The sequence below is a fragment of the Vanacampus margaritifer genome, chromosome 2 (assembly GCF_051991255.1).
Source record: "Vanacampus margaritifer isolate UIUO_Vmar chromosome 2, RoL_Vmar_1.0, whole genome shotgun sequence".
Classification (NCBI taxonomy): Eukaryota; Metazoa; Chordata; class Actinopteri; order Syngnathiformes; family Syngnathidae; genus Vanacampus; species Vanacampus margaritifer.
The window spans coordinates 28,289,003-28,309,401 of record NC_135433.1 but is presented as its reverse complement, the minus strand read 5'-3'; the positions used below and the strand labels follow the sequence as shown (position 1 = coordinate 28,309,401).

Genomic DNA, 20,399 nt, shown 5'->3' with positions numbered 1-20,399 from the left:
GGAAAAAAAATGACATAATAAGAATTTTTTTTATCCTCTTCTCGATAATATTGTCAAATCCCCCAGCACTATGGCAAAACACAACAAAATGACAGAATACAGGCTGAGGTGGTGGTGGATTTCATGTGAATACATCGAGCGTTTATGAAGTGTTTATTTCTGAGCGAAAACTTAAGACCCCACCTTTAAAACTGGCAAACATGCACCTTTCATAAATATTTGTAGAATTTGAACGCTCCTATCCTCAAAGTACTTCCGGATCTCACTCGGATAGGATAAGAAAGGAAATTTCCTGGGCAAAAACGAGAATCTGAAGAGGTCATTGTATTTATTTTTATTCATTTAACACACTGAGGAAATAGCATCCATTTATACTTGTTTGGATCTACAAGACTCTGGGCCTGATTTTCATAGTCAGGTGCAGGTGCGCTCAGCTTAAAAATATGTGAATCTTCACTTTTGTGCCAGGGCAAGTCTAAGTTTACTGTGCCTGGGAAAATTGGCAGACCACGCTGCTCCTCGCTGGCCGTTCCGGCGGACTGACAGCATTTTCTATTACGTGTCCTGGTGCATGTAATTTTGTGAAAGGAAATAGACTGGACTTTAGACCAGGTCTAAGCTGTGGTGCAGGTGGTGTAATGTGATTTTTGTGGACTTGATGCAGGTACAAGCAAGACAGATTCTCCATTGATATGTGTGGTGGATGTCGTATTTCATTCATAAATATGACATCAGCGTGCCTCTAACCAACATTGTAGACATTAATTGAATGCATTATTATTGGAAAAAGAAGTCCATTATTATCATTAATATTATCATCATCACCAGCAAACATAGATGGCTTTTGCTCTGTGGATTAATATACAGTGACCTAAAAATAAATAAAAAATGGTGCTAATGGTAACTACATCGAGCCCATGGCTCTGTTTAAAAAATTATACTTTCTAAGAAGAATTAAACCAGAAGAAGAATGTTAACATTTATTTATTTGGTCAAGGTTATCTTACCGTCAGAATCTAATATCAGACCATGCTTTCTGCTTACGGTTTACAATGAAATGACAACCTTTCACCATCTGCTTGAATACGTTCACATTTTTTTTAAGGCACCAAATGAGAACACGCATCGGAAAGTAAGAATGACGGTTTAAACGAAATAATATTGAAAATAACATAGCTTTTGAACACATAGAATATAAAAGCACCATAGAGATATATACAGCATGTAAAAAACAAAAAAAAAGAAAGTATACAAGGAGCACGAGGAATTGAATAGATAAAATGGGACTAGTTGTAGGTGCAGATTGTACGTGCCCACTGAAAAGCTTAGTGGCCAAGTTACTGTTTTAAAATAGAACAAAAACAATCTTTCCTACTCACTATTAACAAACACTTACAGTATAATCTACTATACGATGGCGTTCATTCCCCAGTGACCTTTTCACGGATGACTTCCACTTCAATAAAAACAATGGTCTCACTATAAAGCCTACTAAAAGTACAACCGGACTCCCATCTTATCATGATTATCATCATTGCTAAGATGTTCTCTTTTTTTTCTGTCCTTGGACACTCAAGCATCTTATCTGAATGACTCCCATTTACACGGCACTCTGCTCACTTCATGTGGGTCAAGACTGAAAATCTCTTCAACCCCAAAATAGCCGCAGGTGTAATCACCTCCGAATTCATTAAGCACAGCTGGAGAGGTGCAGCGTGTTGAGGTGAGTCGTTCGCTCCGCTCTAAATCCTCCCTGAGGAGACAGCAAAGCACACATACACACATACACACATGGCACTACTTTATTGATCTATTCAGCACCGGTCTAAGACGTGAGGTCTCACCTCCGGCTTATCATATGTTGTTATGGCAACCGATGGAAAAGGTGGATAAGAGTCAGATGAGTTAATAGTGTTAAATGATCTCATGATTATGTCTTTTCTATATATCTTTGTGAGTCTATTACAGATGATGACACTCTATTGGGCCCTCTAGCAGAAAAACATAGAACGAATTGCAACCCTTATTAAATGGGCCACTACTACCAATAATGACGGCTACATAGTTCACATCAGCAGTCAGGAATGTAAAACATACTCAATCTGTTAACACTATACAGATAGGCATTTTCTCGGTCAGATTAAGATATATATATATATATATATATATATATATATATATATATATATATATATATATATATAGAGAGAGAGAGAGAGAGAGAGAGAGAGAGAGAGAGAGAGAGAGAGACGTATATATATATATATATATATATATATATATATCCATGTATTTGTTATACAAAGTGTCCCATGCCAAATTATCAACAGAGTAGCACACAAACACAGTAAGATGCTTCATGATTTTTGTTCTTTTTAAAATGTCATTATAGTAAAGTATGCTCAGTGTTTTTGTAAGGTGCAGAATCCTGTCAATTCTCATTTAAAAGGTAGAAGAATCGACAAGACTGTGTTCCTTTTTCTTTGTTTCCTCAAATACTGTTTTGCCTTTTATGTTGGAAAGGGAGGTTATGAGAGAAAGAGCATGTGTCATCTTATTACACAGCTTTGTGTCGCAGCAAAAACACAGCGGCAGCTCTTCCGACAATTAACGACCCACTCCCGCTTGAGTAATGCCTACCCAAAAGACCTCTTTTTAATGTCACTAGATGACATTGTGTTATACAAGCACAACACAATGACATGATCTGCTCAGACAGTCGGCTAAAATGAAATATTGCACTTGTGGCGGTCACTGCTGCGCGGAGAAAGGGGCTGACAGGAAAAATCCTCATGGATTTTGCGCTCCAAGGCGCACACTTTGGAATAACACAGCCACATTCATATCCAATCCAAAACGACCATAGAAATAAAAGCCGGAGATCCATTAGTGAATCATTACTTAAAGAATATTCGGAAACAAAAGGGGTGTTATTGACTCTTTTTTTTTTTTTTTTGGCATACAAAGGGAAATGCTCGCCTGGGGTACACAGGCGCCCGTTACTATGGTAACCTCAGCATCCACATTGCCTTATCTGGCAAGAATGCACAGTAGCTCGGAAAGATGAAAGGACAAAAATGAGTGTGTTGGTATGAAAAATGCTGTGACATGGCAGGACAGCGTACAGGCCTCATGCGTGAGAAGTTCTGAGTCACGTACACTCATTTGGGGACAGTGACGCTAAGATGGGGAGGACATGTGTCGAAAACATGCCACTTTCTGGGGTTATTAAGCCCGCACTTCTGTGAGGCAGAAGGAATTCACGGACACAAATCTGTTGACACAGAAGATGTTTGGATACTTTTCAAGACGGGACTTAAACAAGAAGAATCACACACCTACTCTATTCTTATTGACTTCAAAAGTTCTCCTACAATGTCCTACAATATATGTCACAAGTGAATACAGTAGTTTTACATTGTATTTTCTAGATAGAAAAGTTCTCAGTAAATTCTCGGGGGGATGGTTTTTGAAACACAATGCAAGATGCAGTACTGTATAATATGTTTAATTAATCACTTAAAGGGGAAGTTAATTTTATTTTTGCAATATGATCTATGCAACCCCATTGATCTAAATATGGTATTCTGGTTAATATTGCATCAGCAGCAAAATCCATCCGTTTTTATCCATCTCAGGGGGAGGCCATTTTGCCACTAGCTGTCAACTGAAGATGACACCAATGTTGCTCAGGGCTCAGGCAACGACCAATCACAGCTTAACTGTTTTCCGAAGCTGAGCTGTGATTGGTTGTTACCTGAACAGGGCTGGACTGGCCATCTGGGATACAGGGCTTATGCCCGGTGGGCCGGTATCCTTTGGGGCCGATGTGGTGCTATTTAATGATTAGTTTCCTCCATTTTACCCTGAGATTTACAATATAGAGATAAGACTGAACCAATAAACATCTATGGTAGAGTTACGTGGTAGCCAATGGCGGTCAGAAATCGGACCAGCGGGCCTAAGACAAAATGCCAGGGCCGATTATTTGTGCCAGTCCAGTCTTGGACCTCAGCAACATTGATGTCATCTTCAGTCGACAGCAAGTGGCAAAAATGGCCGCCCCCTGAGATGGATCAAAATGGCTGGATTTTGCTTCATAACTCTTATTCCACAAATGTAATATTTATTAAAATGTCATGTTTAGACTACAGTAGTGAGGTCACATATAACATATTATTGTCAAGAAATGTTTAAGGTTGACTTCCACTTTAAGCATTGACAACTGTACAATCATAACGGTTATATTGCAGGGTTTGACCTAAGGGCCTAAGTTCGTGTTCAAATATCCATTGTTAAATGCTGAGAACAGCAAAATCAGCATCCAGAACATCATGCAAATCCACGCTGAGACAACTTCGGATTTCACAGCTTGTAGGCATGTGACTTTTCCACATCCATCCATCCATCCATTTTCTTGACCGCTTTTCCTCACTAGGGTCGCGGGGGTGCTGGAGCCTATCCCAGCTGGCTTCGGGCAGTAGGCGGGGTACACCCTGAACTGGTTGCCAGCCAATCGCAGGGCACACAGAGACACGAACAACCATACTCACAATCACACCTAGGGACAATTTGGAGTGTTCAATTAACCTGCCATGCATGTTTTTGGAATGTGGGAGGAAACCGGAGTACCCGGTGAAAACCCACGCAAGCACGGGGAGAACATGCAAACTCCACCCAGGAAGGCCGAAGCCCGGACTCGATCTCACGTCCTCTGCACTGGGAGGCGGACGTGCTAACCAGTCAGCCACCGTGCTGCCCCACTTTTCCACATAAAATATATTTTAAAAAAGACTTGTAAAATGGTCATGATAGATACTTTTCTAGTTAATAACATTTAAAGTTAAAATTCAATTAAAAAGTTATTAGCAGTGGCTCTAATTACCTGATAAAAAAAAATGTGTAGGTCTAAACATTGTAATTTTTCTCATCTAAATAATGATTTAATGTAATGTGCGACTCAGTAAACAGATGGTCTGGAATTTAAAAAAATATACATATTAGGTCAAGTAGCTTTTAAAAACAAGTAGTGTTTAAAAACAAGTAGTGCGAAGCCTGTTCAGATGCGAATGGGCTAAATAATACTTGTAAGACATGATTTGCATTCAATGTGAAAACCCTTCTTCTATCCCGCAGTCATCATCACATTCTCGATCATCTCCTCTCCTCTTCATCCTCGCAGGAGTTTTATTTTATTTTAATAAGAGCACTCTGGCGAGGAGCCAGACCAGGAGCAATCCCTTCTTAATGCTGACATACACGATAAGACGGTCGTGTGACACTCCTTCCTCAGGGGCCGCTAACTGACATTCAGGCCCACGGATGAAAAGCCTTTTGGGCACAGGCTGTATGGCCTTAAAATATCATTTGACAAACCAGCCGGGCGGCTAAAGAGCAGCCGCAGCCGATAAATTGATGAGTGCTGGTCATCAGGAGCAATTTGGGCTTCAGTTTCACGGTCAAGGGCGCTTGGATGCGGTCTGTGGCGAGAGCCAGAGGGTTGAACTGGTAACCTTCCAATTGCAAGAGAGCCTGATAGAACTCCAGACAGCAGTCCCTATGGGGGACTGCTGTCTGGAGGAAATTATCTGCTAGAAGAGCTGGTAACAAAAAGGAAAATGGCCCATTTTGCTGTTCTAGTAGAAGAGCTACGCGATTAATTGATTTGAGTTTATTTGCCAGCATTCATTTTTTAAGATTATTATAATTAGCGATTTTCATTGCAGCTAATACATTCAACATGAGCAGAATTAGGCTACGTTCACACTGCAGGGCGTGATGGCCAATTCGGATTTTTTGTTCAATCCGTTCTTTTGATGTAGTCTTTACATTACAAAAACAAATGTGATATCTAATGTGAACGCCCGTGATGTGACTCGCATGCGCAAAGAGCACACGTCGAGCGACGTACACCCAAAACAGCGTCACGACACGTAGTGTTCACGGAATTAACCCGACTCGCAACGTTTTACCGCCAGCCAAGCCGCTGACGCAAGAGACCTTTATCAGTGCCATATGCAAATTTAGCTGTGCCAACGCGCACTACAGTTTGGCGGTCTGGTGGACATGTTAGGAGTTGGATTCATGTGTCTTGCCTGCATACATTATGCAAATTCAGCTGTGCGAACGCCCGCGCTCCTGGTTGGTGGACTGTTTTCATGCTCGCTCCTGGTTGGCTGCTAACCTCGGCTTCCTCGTGCGTCAGTTTTGAACGTGCTGTTTACAAACAGCAACAGAAATCTGTCTGATGAATTTTTTTCATCTCATGTCGTCAGAGTAGCAAGGTTGGAAGAGGTAATAGAAATATTTGGGGAAAATTAGGGGACACTCCTCGACCTCGAAGTCTACCGAAGCGTCATCGCCGTTCGTGATAAACCATCTACAGGGCTGAATTTCTACTATCGCCACACATGTCAACTTTATGCTTCATGTTTCAAGTGTGATTAAATTAAAGACAAATAAAAATTTAACACTGTTACTCAAAAATAGCTTTGCATATATTCACAGACGTGTCAGTAGTCTCCCTTCCAAGCACTCTTTCCCACCCGCGCACAGCGCATATCAGGCTTTTAATGACGTATGAATCGGATGCGTGCGGATGTGCGTCCACAGTACAGACGCATCGCATACATATCCGATTTATATCCACATACGAAAGAGGCCCAGGTCGTGTGTGAAAAAAATCGGGAATCCAATAATAGGGATAGACCGATTATCGGTCGGGCAGATTATGGCAGTGCCAGATTTGGCATTTTGACAAATATCGGCATCGGCCTTTTTACGAATCTGAAGGCCGATAAAGCTGGTATCTCACTGAGCGCTGAATGCTTGCAAACGTAGCAAATTTACATTTTTATCAGGATTTCTAAGATGTTCACAGAGAGTTTTTACTTGTCGCATTTCAAGCATAATCAGACAATTTTTGTTCTGCGAAGCTTTTACGAACCTTGATGAAAACCCCAAATTAGCTACATTCGCGTGCATTTGTTGCTCAGTGAGATACAGGGAGCTTTTCATTCATGGATTTATTTAAATTTCCATTTTAGAAAAAAATTATTCTGACACTGGGAACGCCGTTCACTTTTTATTTAAAAAAAGAGAATAAAATATTTTGAAATTTTGGAAAACTTTATTTACAGTAGAAAACTTTAGGGAAGTTTAGCTTAACACATGCTGATGACTCTGGAAGCTCCCTGCAATTTGTGTTATTCGTATTATTATTATTTTTTTATATCCTTTATATTAAAAAAATAAATGAAAACACATTTTTTATTTTGAGGCTAATATTTATTCTTTTATTGCAAATGAATATCGGCTTGAAATATCGGTTATCGGTCTCCTTGACTACTAATAATCAATATCGGTATCAGCCTTGAAAAAAAACATATTGGTCTATCACTAGTCAATAACCCTTTCAAAAGCCATATATTGTGAATATTCGGGTTTTTAAAAACTGAGTTCCCCTTTTTCTAACCCACATTGTTGGCCTCATAAACGTGAAAGGATCATTGGTTTGTGTTCTGCGCATGCTCTATCTGCAAGCAATCTTGGCCTTTTGAGTAGAAGAAGCAGCCACCGTTAACACACAAGCAGAGATAAACAAACATGGCGAAACTTGGATGCGGCGCAGCGACACACTTTTGGAGCGAGGAGGATATTGACTACTTTATTAGTGTAGAGTGACATGAAAATAATGTCTTTTATTAACAGTAGAAAAAAAAAAGACGTGGAAATGATACCTGTTTGCATCATGACGTTGTACGTGCATCCCGGTTTCGATGGGATCGATCACATTACCACTACGGGAGTAACTCTGTTCACTCACGCATGTAAACAGGTTTTCTAAATCTTTCAGAAATCATCATTTCAAACTTAACCCCAAGATTGACGGCTAAACTCAGTCATTGTCTAAGCATTTGGCAACACATATACAACCAACCATTCACACTCATGTTAGTCACACCTGCTAGAAAGCAATACAATATCAGGAAAAGTCTACTAGTCAAATCATCAATAATCAAAGACAATTGATGGTGGTAGTTATGTGCTGACTGCCATTTTGCTTGGGGTTGCTTGATTCGGAACACACACACACACACACAGTTTGTAACTAATTGACCGCAACAAAGTAATACTAATTGTCTGTAACTATTAGTAACTGTAACTAAGAAACCATGATTAAGCTACTGTAATATAACCAAGTAACGGTAACTGTAATAACAGCAAGTAACTGTAAATTAAGGCAGTAAAAGCATACTTGAACATCTGAAGTGTATTTTAGGGTTCATCAGAGACACTTTATAATGGTGCCACATGTGCTGAGTGCTGACTCCCATTTAACATGAGTGTCAATGTGATTAGTTAATTCTGAACATTCTGAAGAAATCAATCAATCAATCTGTAACTAAGTCACTGTAATAAAGTTATTTTAATGTAATTAAGTAGCTGTAATCAGTTAACTGTAACTCAGTAACTGAAACAAAATAAAGCAAACAAAATTAAGCAAAAAAAAAAAAGTCAGGAAAAGCCTACTAGAACATCTGAACATTATTTGGGTTAAATCAGAGGCACTTTAAATAGTGGCAGGTGTTCTGCTGTCTTCCATTTAACAATGTGTAATATGTAATTAATTAACAAAAAAATAATTAACAATGATTAAATTCTGAACACAGTCACATCCCAGTTATATGAGGGTGTACACACTTGTGCAACTACATTATTTCAGTTGTTTGCTTTGACTTCCATTTTCAGAATTTTTATTTTATTTTTTCAATTGAATTGTGCAATTTATAGTAACATTAATGATGAAAATGATTCATCTTTTTAAAAAAATAATAATAATTAAATTTTAGAATAACAAAACAATCCTATAGAGACACATACTGTATTGCAGATGGACGACTGGAATGTTGCCTATATCTTGGCCAGCCTTCTCTGCCAGGTTAAGTGGAGCCGAAGAACCCTTTTGGGCCTCCCCATCGAGACTCGCTACACGATTCTGCTCCTTGATTGCTAAATGAGGCCTGCTGCTCCTCTCGGAGCGAGGGATGCGGGGTTGGCCATTAGGGCTCGGCGAGTGACCTTGCTGGAGGTTTGCGTTTGGACTGTGTCACGCAAAACTGACAGATAAGACGCGATGGTGCCCACATGCGCGGCCGGTGACCCACAAAGTGGCTGAACCGCCTCCACTTTATGCACTCAGCAGTGCGACAACACATAAGGCATCATTAACATTTGATGAGAGGGGGGAAAAGTTTGGAAAATAGATTTGAACAACAACACAAAAGCCTGGACTGTTGCAACTACAGTAGATATTGTGCAGATAATTGTGCTGTCTTTCGCTTGACTTTCACTTGATCAAAGCTGAAAATGTGTATTATCTGATGATAAATGAGCCATTTTGGGACATTACATTTTGGCCATTTATTGTAGAGAGAACAGCCTTTGTAACAGACAGAAGGGGGAGATGTTGAAGATTTGCTCTTCTAAGATCCAAACAGGGAGCCAACGCTGCCCTTAAGATTCAATGCAATCTGAATCTTAATTCACTCCTCATTCATTTTTGTCCTGGATGTTAAAAATACACTCATATCCACATGTCTGCATTTATTTTAGTGCAAGACTCAATTGTTATCTATTACGATCACTTTACTTGCTCAAAATTTGAGCAATAATAGTAACGTTAGACACATATTGTTAAAGAAGACACATACGGTAATAGGGCTGGGTATCGATTCAGATTTCCAAAATCGATTCGATTCAATTCAGAAGGTCCCAATTCGATTCACGATTTACATTGATTTTTCATTCAGTTCGGGATTTCATTCAGTACCAATTTAAATTTTATATGGAAGACATTCTCAGAAGTCCCAATGCTGTAAAAAGTAGAAACTTTTTGCTCTTACTTGGTGCATTAGAATGAAAAAATATATATGAATATTTACATTTAAAATGGAATCCAATGCAGTTACATAATTCATGTATTTTTTATTGAACATGATCTGAACAAAACAAATAATAATTGAAATTGGAATTGAAAAAAATTCAAATTAAAAAATTCAACATTTAAAAAATATGAAAATAATAATTAATAAAATATAAATATAATAAATACAATAAGAAAAATAATTTTAAATAAGAAAAATAAATAAATACAAACAATAAAAAAATATTTGAAATTGAAAAATATAAATATTTACATTTAAAATTGAATCCAATGCAGTTACATTAATCATGTATGTTTTATTGCACATGACCTGATCAAAACAATAAATAATAATTGAAATTGATTACAACCACAGCACTATGTAAATAAAGTGGCAAAAACACTGGGCTTTTTTGTAGAAGAAATTTCCATTAATTTATGTTGAGGTATTAAAAGTATCGATTAATGGTTTTATGAATCGATATTGGGCTATGAAAAGGAATATTGATTCAACATCGATATATCAATTTTTTTTAAACCCAGCCCTATACGGTAAAATAATCGGTAACGCTTCACAGAGAACTCATGTATAACATCCACTCCACACTTTCATTATTTAATCTGACAGACTGTTTAAATGCCTCAGTAGGTGCTGCTGTTTTCATTATTAACAGCATCCAGGTAGTATTTAATGTCTGTATGGGAACAATAGCATCTACGAACTAAGACAGAGCGGTTGGGCAGCCTCCTCTACTTGACACATTTGACTGCTCCCTCAGCTTCATTGCATCCTTTCAGCAATGTCTTCTTCCTCATCTCGTACTTGCAGCATCTCCCTCCATCCTGAGCCAGTCCGGCCAGTTTTCTTGTTTCCAGACATAAGGCCCTCCTCTCAACCCTCCAGATGGCACTGTCATTTCCCACAGGCGCTAAACTTCAGTAGCTGCGGGGGGTCGGAAGAGTAGAGCAGACCGCTGCCCATAACGGGTCAATTACGGAAATGTGCTCATTGACTTCTTTATGGAAAAGTAGTCGGTGTTAATACGAGATATTGAATGTGATGATATTCAAAGTGCATGAGTAACCTGAGAGGTAGTGAAAGGGCAAAGGAAGAACCCTTTATTCAGGAATTTACTTGCACTGTTTGACTCTATAGCATGGTTTTCAATTAGAAATGTAAAAGGTTCAGATTTAAAAAAAATAAATAACAATTTTTAGAGGGAGTCATAAGTCCACAGTGTTGTGGCGATTTTTTTTTATATATATGTATATATATATATATATATATATATGTAAATTCACAAGCACAGCTGTATGAGTGAACCACAAAACATTCAGTGACACGCCCCCACCCCTTCTAATCCATGCAAATCAAGAAATAAAACATTTGAATGCATGTTAGCGGGAACATTAATTTATTCCTTCCCCGAATTAAAAGTTCCGCGGCTGAGTCATTCAAATGAAAATTTCTGCCCTAACTGCTGTAATGTATTCAAATGCTGCTCGGTAAAGTGAGACGCCAATAGACAAAGTCATATCCAGGATTATCTGGAATGTCAGAAGCCAGGAATTAAAAATAAATCCTTGGAACTCTGAAAGAGTACGGCGAAATGGAGCTTTCATGCTTGTTTCGGGCGTTATCGTGCAGCCAAGCTGAGGCCTCTCATGTTATGCTGGTGCCGCCCAGGCCACCAACCATTTTCTTGGCAGAGGGCTAGGCCGCTTTTGGCAACCACTGCAAGCAATCGCTTGCTGAATAAAGCACAAGTCCAACATGTTTTGGACAAAGGAAAACCATCATTTACCTGTCCCTGAAGGTTTGGGAGGAAACTCATTAACTGTGCAAAAATATCCCAAATGTGAAGTTTATATTTGCTCCAATTTACAGCAAGTAGCAAAACAATACATTTCTACTGTACAACACGTGGGATGGGCATTTGACTTCATTTCCTTGGTAAACATATTGAAAAACCACACTCTAAAAATGGATTGGTTAAAAAAAACTACCAATCTAGTAAATTGAGCTCATATTGGCTTGATTAACCAATAGATTGGTCAGACATTGACCATTCCGGGTGGTTACGGACGGGCATACCAATTTTATTGGTTAGCCAAACAACCAATGAAATGGATTACAATAGAAAGTAAGTCTTGATAGATCACTTGGAAATATATTTATTGTATCAATCTATTCTAAAAAAATAACTTAACCCTAACCCTAACCCTAACCCAACTTTTAATAATGCTGCTTATAGGCCATAGCATGTAGAGTATGTTGCTTGACTTTCCCCATAGCTGAAAATGTGTATCTGTGCTGACTTTCAACACAAATTTGGCCCAGTTGTCATTATGCATGTACTTGACTTAACACATCTGAATAGAATACATATTACAAATTATAACAATTAGAGGCAAAGCCATCGCCAAAGTAAAAAAAAAAAAAAAAAAATTGGATGTCCTAATGAGAAAGCTGCTCTTGCAATCACGCAAAGCAATTAGGCGTCTTTGTCTGTGGGTGAGCACATAAAAGCAGACAGCCATCATTTCCAGTCAAGGAGAACCACATCACATCACTTTTTCAATAGTGAAAAGGGAAGATCGCCCTGGGAACAGCATGACACTCCACCTACACGCACATTTAAGTGCTTAAAGGAAGGTGTTTGCATAGCCATCGTGCAATAATGGCGGAAAACCATGGACAACTGTTTTATAATCCATGAAGGAAATAGATAAAGACATCCTAATAATCATGCTTATACCTCATAGACTTCCGTTCTGTAGAGGAGGAGTAAGAAACAATGCCATATTACACACAGTGGTACCCTCAAAAATGAGTTGAATTCCTTCTATGACCATGTGACCAAATGGGCCCAATGACGGTTAGTACGGGGATGGGCAACTGAAATGCTGGACAGGGCCACAATTTTTCATCAGTGCTACTTGGCCACACTCTTCCGAACCAGATGTATGACAAAAATGCAGTTTTAAACATGGACAAAATATGTGCATACTGTATATGCAAACAAGTATATTTCATTTTTCATGATACATTTATCAATGCATGTATAAAATATCCACTATCCTAACCCAAGAACAAACGGTTGGAAGCGATTGCCACTCACTAACGCCACCTAACTTGAATACATTGATTTCTCTGTGGCATTTTCACGTTATTTATATGGCAATAATTACACCGTGTATGAAATATAGGTGTACCGATAAGTCTGGGAGAAGCACTACATGCACATTTCATTGATGAGAACAATACTTTTAATTTTCTCTTCTAAGGTTTATCGCCAGGTGCTACTCAAACATATGTCTTTATTATGTTGCCAGAGCTGTAAACAATCAAGTGAAAGTAAAGCCCATCAGGAAAAAATTGCGGCGGGTCACAAATTCACAATTTTGAGAGAATATACTCTGAATGGTTAATGCAAACAGTGAAGTTTGCTCTTTTTGAGTCTGTCATTACTCTATACTGGGATCCTAGTGTAAAACATGCACTGATAACAGTAACTTCAGCTGGAAAACAAACAAACAGAAGTTGTCAGTAAAATTGGCAATGTAACATGGCTGCCGTCCAGCTTACGAGTAGTGGATTCCTTTACACCTGCCCCTTCTGAGCACTAATTGCTCATCAAGGAGCAGGGAAGGTGTTGCTAGGAAGGATAAAAGCCAAGCCTGGCACTCTCTCTGCATTTCAGTGCTGCATTCTCTCAGGATGAAACTTGTGAGGAGTGCAGGTTGCTTCCTTTTCTACCTTCTTCTCAGCTGGCAGCCATGATTCTTGGAGCTCTTTTATGATATGATTTATTCATGATGCGCTACCTTTCTTTAGTGTTAGGACACATTTCTAAGGCCGCTTTAAAATCTAATTCAAGGCCTCTGGATGACGGAATAGACTCAAGCTGACTGATTTTAAGAAATGTTGCGACCTATAAACTTTAGTTTAGACAACTGCAAGCTGTGTTGTGTATATTGTAAGCATTTAAACTGCAGATTTAAGCATTGTTGATTTTTTAGGAATGATTGCGACCTTTTTTAAAGGTCACTTTCAGCAAATTCAAAGACTTCAATTAACTACCACTTAGGGAGGGGACAATAGGCTCAAAGTATTTTCACAATAGCTTAAATGTTTCATGCCTGATAAAGTATTAAACCTTTTCACCGTGATTAGACTGAATTCAGTTGAATTCTTTACAAAGCAGTGTTGAATATTGTACTTGTGGTAGTTTTTTCAGGATTTAATGAACTGCAGATTTAAAGTGTCATTTTTCGGGCTACTTCGGGCCTTACTTTTGGAAAACAATCATTTCAAAGGTTATTTTAATCAAATGTGAGACTGGATCCTTAACTAAATATGGCTGTTAGGAGTGAGCAATGCAATAAAGGCTCAATTCTATATTGTGTCATGCAAGAATGATAACATGTTTTTATTTTGGCATACAGACTAAAGTAAAGCACTCTGAGAGAGAACCCCTGCTGTGATTTGGCACTTATATTTAAATTAGATTTGGCATTATTTCCAAACATGGAGGCTTTACGATCATGTGTCTCAATGCTGCATTCGTCCGACTTCATGCCAGGATGTGCACACGGGAACGGCCCTTTACACTCGGAAGTCGCGGGGGCTTGGGGGAACCCAACATCACCTGCCGGCTTTAATCTGACATCACGCGACCCTTGAAGTAGCAATGACCGTGAATGGCAAAACATCATTTACGTTTATAAACGTATTTACCGATGTATAACATGAATTTAGTTATACGAAATAAGTAACTTCACCTAACCCAACGTGATTTGGACTGAGTGCATTAACCAGAACAACAAGCAATTAATCGGGATCAGCCATCTTTGTTGTTTACATTCACCTCATACGCTTGGAGGTTGGAACTGGGAGAATCCAAGTGGGATAGCTCTGTTTTCCCACCTTCCTCGAGTGCAGCATAAGACCTTTTGGAAAACATAATTAAATACGTTAAGGATGTGCTGCTTTCTTCATGTACAGTTTTCCTGATGCATCAACATTTATTTTTGTAAACCTGCTTTAGTGGTTCCCTGGTTTGCCGGTAAAAAAGATAAACCCGTATTCCAAATAATCCCATTTCACTTACGCAACCTGTGATTTACTCAACTATTCATGCTGTAGATCATGGAAATAGACAATCCACTGATGCACCTAGCCCAGTGAATGAAAACCTCTTGGGACCCTACTAATGTCTGGCAACCCACACTATGCACCCTTGGTGCTCCTAAAGCTGAAGGGCCCAACACTCGGGGTTACTCTGGACTGGTGGGACCTCGTAGCGTTAAGTACCAACCAAGCAACCTGGGAAACCCTCCTCTGCATGCCTATCCACCAAACAGTTCTGATGCTGTACAATCTGATTCTGGTAACCCAGACCAGAATGAAGGCAACAATCCGCTTGCCTTTGAGAGAGTCTTTCAATTCCACCCCGAGGGGTCTTCGGTCTTAAATTACCCACCATTCAGAGGTATCCAGTCCAGCATACCCATCTAGCAATTGGTGGCACAATACAACTTTCCAAGAGGTGAAAACTCTCCCAGCATTCCTGCCTGGCTTCCAGTAGGATGGGGACCTTGAGGTAGAGAAACTAGAGGCTACACTAGAAGAGGAACCAGAGGAGCCGCCAACCTACATCGTCCATTTCACAAATGTCCACGAGCAAGGCAGATTTCTGTTCACCGAAGGCAGCTACACTTCTCGAGTTGTGCACCCACTGGCTTGATACCACTACTATATACCAAGGAGAACCATGGACCAAACAGGCTAGCACTGAAGAATTTGTCAACGTGATTTAAAAACGTGCAATTTTTGTATGAATCATCTTTGTGTGTGTAAAAACAAATACGCTGCCCCATTTGGAAACCACCAAGCTTACTCCACTCAGCATTGTTAAATGAGCCACAAGGACATTTTGCCATAATGTTACGTTTGTTTCAAAATGAAACAAGTTTGCAAAGTTTACCTTGACATTGGAACCCTTGTTTGCCGAATCCCCTGCAACGTAAACAAACAAGTCAGCGCAATGAGCCAAACTTCAGATTAAAGTTGAAGTTCAACTATAAACTCACCATATGAAGTCCGTACAGTGGCTGCAGAAGGTTGGCTGCTTGAAAAACCTGGCGGTAAATTTGTGGTTTTTCACTTCGTGCACGTTTTTCTGCCGCAAAGCACCCTTGCGGGCGAATCTGTTGCCAACCCCGGCCGAGTCGTTATAATGTAAAAGGTGGTGGTCAGCCATTATGGAGCAGGGGGATAAAATCAAAGTACACGGCGTCAACTTGTGTTAAGTTATTGCCTCTTCACCGCCGTGAAGTGATGCTGTTCCTGCTGGAGCCCTCTTGACAGCTCGCACGCCTCCTCTGTCTGAGCCACCAGCAAGCGCTTCTTTTTCATTCAAGCTGACGTGAGCGACGAGACGTTTAAGACTATGGGATTTTAGAACATCCCATGGTTCAATCTATTACAAACCCGAGCCACGGCATAGATAAACATGCAGCGGGGAAAAAAATAAATAAATCAAAAACACGAGCCACGGCGTGGATAAACATGCAGCGAAAAAAATGTCAATCTTTATTATATTACGCTAAATCAGCTCAAACAGCTGGAACAATAAAGAAATACAAACGGTATTTGAATGCAACATTTATCACAGCCGAATTTCAGAGTGTCATTCAAGCTGCAGGTATTTGGCGTCGCTGTGTGGACATAATTTATACTGCATACAGTTTCCGTAAAATACAACTACACAAGCGGACTGTAAAACTTTGGCGGCCCCAATCATCTGCAAAATTGCCGAATCCCGGTTGACCAAAAGCCAATACAGTAAACAAACTATGTATCTACAAACTGAAGTCACTAAAATGGTCATCATCGTTACATAACTTTGCTAGACTTCTAGACCTTGAGAAACCAAAATATAATTAAAGACGTACCAATGATAAAATCACGTGTCATTTTTTTGATAATGGGATATCTACCTCGTGTCAAATTGCAACTAGAGAAGAAGAATGTTTCCATAACAACTGCCATGGAAACCGGAAGTGGCGTAAAGCGGTGACGCTGAGATTTTGAATCGAACTCGGCGCTGCAGCGCTTCTCAAGGTAACAAAAAATTAAGCTAAACTAATTAATAAGATAAATTTTGTTGCGTGCGCGTTTTGCTCATTAACATGCGCTAAAAACGTGGATGTTGCATTGTAAGGAACAAAAATATTAGGCGAACTTGTACGCCGACTTCCTTTCAGTGTGCGACTGTGCGTGTTAGCCTGCAGACGCTTCAATGTTTTGTTTACTGTTAAGTCTCTTAGCTCCAATAAGGTCAAAATAACATATTGTGTTAATTTAACGAAAGTTAACGTGCTATCAGTACCCCACAACTGGCGAACGTCATCGCTTTTGTAATTTTCAGGACATCATGAACAAAAATGAGGAGTCGTTGGAAAAGCTCAACACTGAATTGAACAATTTTATTCTGGAGATGAAACCATATGTCCTCAAACACCCCAATAAGACTGGTAAGAACTTTTACTCAATGTGTTTTGTTTTAACATATTTGCTGTTATTGGCATTTGGCAGCATGTTTTACTAGTAGCACGACACTCGCAAGTGAGGACATATATTTATATTATCGTTATTGTTTGGAGTGGTGTATAAATGCAAATACAAGCAATTAAAAAGCCAATATTCCATTGCGTCACCTTTTAACAGTTTTACAATTCATCCTCTCATCCTTTGACAACAGAGCGCCAGCACTGTGCCCTGTGGATAAAGAAGCTGTGCGACCCAGCAACATGTGACTCAAGTCTTGCGGGTCATAAGAACCGCAATCTGCATGCCCGTTTGCTTCTTCACATGCTCAAAAGAGGCGTCCTGGAAGGCCCGTTTGCCGGTAAACCGCAACTTGGGAGCCTCAAGACCCTTCCCACTTACATGGTAGTAGCTGTTTTATCTAATTCAGGGGTGCTCAAGTTCGGTCCTCGAGAGCCCCTATCCAGCCTGTTTTTCATGTTTCCCTCCTGCAGCACAGCGGAATCTAATGATCAGCTAATCAGCAAGCTTTGCAGAAGCCTGATAACGATCCTGATCATGAATCAGGTGTGTTAGTGGAGAGAAACATGGAAAACAGGCTGGATAGGGGCTCTCGAGGACCGAACTTGAGCACCCCTGATCTAATTGTTAAGAACTTTTGTAATGAAATACTTATATTGAAGTTTCAGTGTTGACACTTAATGACAAATCCTGACTGACTCACCAAAAAGTCCTAAATGGGATGTCTTTTTTCCTGGATATTTTAGTCCATTTACTTTGATGAGCCACTGATTGGTCGGTCAGTGGACCACAGCAAAGTAACGTTGCCTGACTGGGTGACGGGAGAGCTGGATGGATGCGCCGAGGACAATTTGTCAACCGCTTTGCTTAAGGACAGAATCACTTCCACGCCAAACACTGGTTTTGCCAGGTACTATTTTTCTGTATATTATCCATGTTTCAATCATTCACTGCTGTGGACGTTTTCATTCATAAATTGTAGCACAAATGTTTACTGCTACTGACATACAGTGTATTTCTGGCGCCAGGTGGAAGGAATCCTTGTATCTTAAGAATCATCGCTTTTCAGGAGACACCAAAAGCACCCTATTTGGTCAACCATTAACATTACATCATCACAGAGAGCACATTTTCAACACTTTAGATTTGGCAGTAATTTGTTTAAAAAAAAACACCCAAATGTGTCGCGTATTGACCAATAGTATAGCTTTCTAATATGACATACACTAAATTACGACAGGAGGTTCCGATGCCAGCCAACTGGCTGGTGTGGAAGAGGGTCTCGCGCAGCCGGTCTGTGAAATTCAGATTAACTGATCCCTGTAGATAGCAGTATTGCATCACTGGATTTGAGATCAGCACAGCTTTTGAGTAGAAAAATATTGGGGGGGGGGGTGAATCTTGGCTTGTGGGAGAGAAATACCAACAAATTGGACTTTGGACAACTTCAGGCATATCACACATGAACACAGTATGTATAATGGTATGATCAGAGTATTTATTGCGGTTGACAGTGTGTTACAATGGGGACAAAATAAGACGGTTTATTGAGAGAATGTTAAAAACTGTAAAGAAAGCTCAACATGTGGCATGTCAGCTTCCCTCATGCCGTGTTTTAATTGTACAGTGGCACCTCTACTCGGAGTTTGAACATAATTCATTCCTGTGAAGTGTTGAAAGTCCGATTTGTTCAACCTCCCCAAAAATTTTTCCTGTAGGAAATAATGTAAATGCAATTAATCCGTTCCCAAGCTCCCAAAACAGAACAATTCCATTAATCTATTTCTAATTTTATCTATTTCTATTTATGTAAAAACATGTACACTCCGTACAGTATTTAAACAATAAAAATACCTTACTTTTTTTCTTATGGTGTGATGGCATCAGTTGATGAAAAATTCACTCACAAATGTACGTAGCCTGTTTTAAATTCCTCATTATTGCTATGTTAATTCATGCTTAAGTTCAGTGTTGAGTTTGTTTTACATTGGGCATATTAGGTCCTTACATGCGTTGTTTAACTTCAGGTACATTGTTGAACAGCTAAGGGGGGGTCCTCGCGCCAGTATTTATAGAAGTAGTCACGGTAGATACAACGGCACGATTACCTCGTTCCTTAAACCCACGGTGGTTCATAGCACTTTCAGTTTTTCCCTTGCTGCCACTGGCACTGTTGTCTTTCTTTGGGCACATGGCAAAGAAAATTGTCGCGGAAAAATCAAAATGCACTTGCGAATGTACGGAGCACCTTCGGAAGTGTTCACGCTCTGACTCGACATGAGTATTGCATCGTCTCGACTACGTGACGTGAGCATTTGGCATCGCTCAGCTTCACTCTGCTACCTGTTCAAGGTACGTTTGGCTTTGCTTGGGTGCTCAAACACATCTCAGATTTTTTGGCCGAAGTCAAATTTGTACAAGTTCCGAGACGTTCAAACTCCAAGGTTCTACTGTATATCTAAATCATTATTTTGCCATCAAAAGGCCTGTCCCAATCTTGTTTTTGTTTTTGAGGTGTCGCAAAAGCATTAGTTGTTTCTTTAATTTTCTCTGCTTTTGGTCCAAAACGGGTGTTTTGGGTGAAAGCTTACAGAGGAAGTGTTCTCGGATGCCGAAAAATATGGTCATTTTTAGAGCAAAACATTAATGAATTCATGAAACATTTCAATATTATAAAACAAACAAACAACAGCACTGAAAATATCTGGAAAATGATAAAAAAAAAAAAAAGTATTACTATGCAATATTATTAAAACGGCCTTGTCCCTAAAATACACCTTTGCCCCAAGAGATGTACAGTCCTGCTCACCATTATTGGCACCCATGAAAGTAAAGTACATAATGTGGGATATCTTCTGAAAAAAATGAATCAAGTAAATCATTTTATTTTTTATAGGG

General features: G+C 39.5%; 2 protein-coding genes across 7 annotated transcripts in view; one reads left to right on the top strand and one right to left on the bottom strand.

The window, feature by feature from the left end:
* The window catches only part of prkcab (protein kinase C, alpha, b), a 109,734-nt gene extending 93,383 nt beyond the window's left edge, over window positions 1-16,351 (bottom strand). The window contains exons 1-3 of one of the 2 annotated variants that reach the window (XM_077557501.1): window positions 16,022-16,137; window positions 15,916-15,947; window positions 14,797-14,878 (exon numbers count right to left, since the gene is read on the bottom strand). Coding sequence is in view for 1 of the 2 variants with exons in the window: in XM_077557500.1 (XP_077413626.1) it covers window positions 15,916-15,947; window positions 16,022-16,191 (202 nt within the window). In the remaining variant the exon portion in view is untranslated. Of the gene's footprint in view, window positions 1-14,796; window positions 14,879-15,915; window positions 15,948-16,021 lie in introns of both variants that reach the window. The other variant, XM_077557500.1, reaches the window with a different exon arrangement.
* Window positions 16,352-16,961: 610 nt separating this feature from the next.
* The window catches only part of LOC144043639 (axin-2-like), a 188,185-nt gene continuing 184,747 nt past the window's right edge, over window positions 16,962-20,399 (top strand). For all 5 annotated transcript variants that reach the window (XM_077557493.1, XM_077557492.1, XM_077557496.1 and 2 more), the window contains exons 1-4: window positions 16,962-17,054; window positions 17,362-17,467; window positions 17,695-17,885; window positions 18,248-18,411. In XM_077557493.1, coding sequence (XP_077413619.1) covers window positions 17,368-17,467; window positions 17,695-17,885; window positions 18,248-18,411 — 455 coding nt within the window. In that variant the 5' untranslated portion in view covers window positions 16,962-17,054; window positions 17,362-17,367. The remainder of the gene's footprint in view (window positions 17,055-17,361; window positions 17,468-17,694; window positions 17,886-18,247; window positions 18,412-20,399) is intronic.